The 5000-nt window shown below is 44.8% G+C and overlaps 1 protein-coding gene across 1 annotated transcript in view; it reads right to left on the minus strand.

Moving 5' to 3' along the window:
• Positions 1-5000, minus strand: part of ccndbp1 (cyclin D-type binding-protein 1) — a 9661-nt gene that overhangs the window by 3431 nt on the left and 1230 nt on the right. Inside the window, exons 4-8 of the mRNA XM_079882504.1 lie at positions 4470-4551; positions 3708-3804; positions 1955-2028; positions 881-957; positions 214-485 (exon numbers count right to left, since the gene is read on the minus strand). Of these exons, the coding sequence (XP_079738630.1) occupies positions 214-485; positions 881-957; positions 1955-2028; positions 3708-3804; positions 4470-4551 (602 nt within the window). The remainder of the gene's footprint in view (positions 1-213; positions 486-880; positions 958-1954; positions 2029-3707; positions 3805-4469; positions 4552-5000) is intronic.

The raw sequence follows: 5000 nt of genomic DNA on the forward strand, positions 1-5000 counted from the left end.
AGTGGATCTCTGAGTGAGTGAGTGAGTGGAGGCGGGGCTCATTTGCATATTCATAGAACCGTGCATACTAAATGAGGCAAGGGTGTTGAGTTACATTCAAGATATTTTTAAGGAAAAAACATTTAAATATGTCATTTTGGTGATCACAGATGAGTTGTAAGGGATGATGGACTACAGGGGGCCTCTGATGTTTTGATGTGCTGAATGACGCACCTCGGACTGATGTCTTTAGCAGCGTCTGCGAGGTCGTCGAGCTGTGTGATGTTCTCCTCGGTCTCCACAGCGCCGGTGTTTCGCACCGCAGAGGAGAGCTTACGCAGACTCGCTCCGGACGCCTTCATCAAACCCCGACACTGACACACCAGCAGCCGGTCCGACGGGGACCAGTACGTGTCCTGGTTCCCACGGCCTCCCATTCCTTCATCATCCTCTTCATCATCATCAGGCAAGACGTCAGCAAACGGGTCTTGAGTCTCAGCCAGAGCCTGAAGAACAGCAGTTCAGACACGCAGAACAACACCAGCAATCGCTTGTTAATACTGATGCACAATATTACACACACACACACTCACTCACTCACTCACTCACTCACTCACTCACTCACTCACTCACTCACTCACTCACTCACTCACTCACTCACTCACTCACTCACTCACTCACTCACTCACTCACTCACTCACTCACTCACTCACACACACACACACACACACACACACACACACACACACACACACACACACACACACACACACACACACACTCTCTCTCTCTCTCTCTACAGTGTTGTAAAGCGCTGTATAAATAAAGCTGAATTTACTGTATTACAACCGAAAACAATCTTCATGTCTTGGCAATAAGACGGTTGTAGATGTTCTCTGACCTGCTCCATCTCCTCCAGGGCATCTTTCACCAAACCAGCAGATGAGGTCAAGACGGCCAACACAGCACTGCGGTTATCTGAGGAACACACACACACACACACACACACACACACACACACACACACACACACACACACACACACACACAATCAGTCTGAAGGATCATGTGACACTGAAGACTGGAGTAATGATGCTGAACATTCAGCTTTGATCACAGGAATAAATTACACTTTACTGTATATTCACATAGAAAACATGATTTACATTATAATAATATTTCACTATTTTTACTGTATTTTTGATCAAATAAACGCAGCCTCGTGAGCAGAAGAGACTCTTTCAGAAACATTAAAACATCTGAATTACTCCAGACTGAATATGAGATCATGTTGCAAGTATATTTATATTGGCATTTCTGAAAACTCTCAAAATCATGTTCAGTTTCTCCAAAAGAGGCAGATTATTCAATTATGAAGTAAAATCAAATCAGTTCTGGTTTTATTTAAATGAGCAATCAATGATTACAGGTGCTGGTCATAAAATTAGAATATCATCAAAAAGTTGATTTATTTCAAGAATTCAACTTAACAGGTGAAACTAATATATTATATAGACTCATTACATGCAAAGTGAGATATGTCAAGCCTTTATTTGTTATAATTTTGATGATTATGGCTTACAGCTTACGAAACCCACGAAATCAAAATCCCAGAAAATTAGAATATTACATGAAATGTTGGTCCACTGTGCCGTCCACTCAACGCAGCCGTCTACCAGGACATCTTCCTTCATTTTCCAGCAGGATTTGCACCTGCCCAAAACCTGGTTCAATGACCATGGTATCACTGGGTAATATCTGTGTGATTTCATGTAATATTCTAATTTTCTAATTTTGATTTCGTGGGTTTCATAAGCTGTACGATAAAAACATTATCAGCCAATCAGAATCCATCCTGCTTTAAAGAGCTCGAGGACAGACGACAAATCTGAGAATAAACAGAACGATCATGTGGACACTAATACAGTTCTCCTTCTGGTTATGAATGCGCCTGAACTCCAGGTTGACCTCTGACCTTTTGGCAGCTGATTAAACTTGTCACACGCGGCCCAAACTCCTCCAGTCGACATCAGCTGCTCCTGCGAGAGACTGAGGACATCACACACACACACATCATGATCATTAGTGTGCATCTCTTCTCTTCTCTGATGACGAGGGCGGGGCTATAACCTGTCACTCACATGAGATCAGCCAATAGCAAACCACAACCATCCAATCATAGAGACCGAGAGACACGCATCATAATCTGAAAGCCACGCCCATCGGGGGGGGAAACAATCCAACCGTCTCCACTGACTTTGTATTGTGTAAAGCTGGCTCCTCGTCATTTACAACTTATAGCAAAAAACAAAACAATGTCTAAAAGCTGTTATGTGACAAAGTGTACAGCAAACAAGCTATAAAACCAGAAATAAGTGTTTCTAAGATATCGACCCTAAAAAAACGAGCGTTTGAGGACAGCGGTGGATTCAGGCTGGACCGAACGGGTAAACCGTGGGATCCTGAGGGCACTAATACTCTACGTGTGCAGTGAACAATCAGTCACATATCCAAATGTCAGTTTTATATAATATATTTCTGTAAGCTAAGCTTAGATTATGTTCCCCTCCCGCGGGCGCTGTTAGTTCTCAGAGTAATGACACGGTGAGCTCTGTCTCAACTGCCTGTATCCACTTCTGTGTCCTTAAAGGGGGGGTGAATTGCTGTTTCATGCATACTGAGTTTTTTACACTGGTAAAGAGTTGGATTCCCATGCTAAACATGGACAAAGTTTCAAAAGTTAAGTTGTACGTTTGAAGGAGTATTTTTGTTCCAAAAATACTCCTTCCGGTTTGTCACAAGTTTCGGAAAGTTTTTTTCGAGTATGGCTCTGTCTTACGTAAGATAGGGCGGAATTTCCTTATATGGGTCCTAAGGGCACTTCTCCGCGGCCGCGCGCGCACTCGCAGACCAGAGCAAGAGAGTGAAAGCAGTTCGCCATCAAAGCGCCCTGCCCGGCTTTAGGGAAGTCAATGTCACCAAAGAAGTGGGTTTTTGGTTGGCAGGGCAAGACAACCCTGCACAGATTCCCAAAGAACCCGGCGTTAAGGGACCAGTGGATGGAGTTTGTTTTTTCGAAGCATCAACGGAGGTTGTGCACGACTCTTTGTTCCCTGCATTTCGACGATGATTGTTTTATAAACAAAGCCCAGATCGACTTATTTGCAGATCGTCTAATGCTTAAGGATCGAGCAGTCACGGTGAGTAAACTACTTCAAATGTCTCTCTGTGTTGTTGTTAGATCAGTTAGCACAGCTTTAGCTTCGCCCACACGGCCCGCCCCCAGCCGCTCGGTTTTTTCCGGAAAGACTCGGTACAGCCAATCTTTAACTTATAAATATAATAAAACTAAAGACGTTTTGGAGATATGAAGGATGCAATACTACTCTATAGGTACTCAAGATTAACAGGAGATTGAGTGAAAATAAGCATTTCACCCCCCCTTTAACGCTCGCTTTTTGGGGTCGACAGCTTATAAACACGTATTTCTGGGTTTTTTAGCTTGTTTGCTGTACACCCTGTCACACAGCAGCTTTTAGACGACGTTCGGTTTTAGTTTTAAGTCATAAATGGAGGCAGCTCCAAACTCAATGGAGACGGTGTGGGCGTGGCCTAAATGCGCTCTGTCTCTATCCAATCAATTCCTCAAAGACACAATCAAGCCCCGCCCACATTTGTTCTTGTTCCAGAAGCGTTTCACTCTGATATATACAGCACTGTAGGGTCACCTGTGCACAGGAGAGGAGAGAATGACCTCCACCAGCTGAAGGAGTTCGTCCAGCACCTCCACCGTCGCGTCTCGCACCGCCTTCCTCAGCGCCACTCCTAAAGCAAGCATCAAGCGTAGCGTCAGTTCTGGCAGGGCACGCTAGTCAAGCTCGCATCAGTGACTCTCAGCTGATACACGGCTCTACAGGAATACGACTCTATCACTGAACACATATATGATATCGGCAGTGTTTCTCAGGAGCGGATCACCCTCCTCCCTCCACAGCTCCTCCTGTCTCGTCAGGATCTGGCACTCTGGTTCCCCTCGGATCACAATAGATTCTCAAATTATGTAGTGCTTTAAAATCTTGAATTATTGATATCTGCATACATTCATGTTGGCTCTGTTCTGTTCACCCTGAGGAGGGTTATTGCTGCTCTTATCCATGCTAGGCTGCCCAGAACTGAGCCATAGCGCTAACCCAAACTGTATGCTAACTGTCAATCGTATCTGACAGCAGTGGTTTATATTATTTATACAGCCGAAGCTGACCAACGTGCTTTACAAAGCTTCATAACACAAGAACACGTCAGACGTGGAGAAAATTAAAACAGACTACATTCCTAGAACACACAGCTAACGAGCATGGCACACATTACTGATTACTACAAAGAAAGCGAGTAAAAGCAGGTTTTGGCCATGACTCCGCATGAGCAGATCTAACCTCTCACTGCTGAGTTCACTACAGGTTATAACGCTGTGGTGTTAGTGGGATAGTTACCGTGGCTCTTTGGTAACCAGAAGTAAACGGTGGACAAGGTCAACACACTCTTCTGGACACATTCAGCTATTCTTGCACAGTCCTGGAGTGAGAAGCACAGCAACACTATTACAGGCGACAAAAGGTCAAATACAACAGCACTGGATGACTGACAGCATTAATCTGATGCTCTGAAGAGGGTCAAAGGTCAGTCTGATGCTCTGAAGAGGGTCAAAGGTCAGTCTGATGCTCTGAAGAGGGTCAAAGGTCAGTCTGATGCTCTGAAGAGGGTCAAAGGTCAGTCTGATGCTCTGAAGAGGGTCAAAGGTAAGTCTGATGCTCTGAAGAGGGTCAAAGGTCAGTCTGATGCTCTGAAGAGGGTCAAAGGAGGGTCAAAGGTCAGTCTGATGCTCTGAAGAGGGTCAAAGGTCAGTCTGATGCTCTGAAGAGGTCAGTCTGATGTTCCAAAAGGGTCAAAGGTCAGTCTGATGCTCAGAAGAGGGTCAAAGGTCAGTCTGATGCTCAGAAGCGGGTCAAAGGTCAGTCTGATGC

This window comes from Squalius cephalus, assembly GCF_949319135.1.
Source record: "Squalius cephalus genome assembly, chromosome: 10".
Classification (NCBI taxonomy): Eukaryota; Metazoa; Chordata; class Actinopteri; order Cypriniformes; family Leuciscidae; genus Squalius; species Squalius cephalus.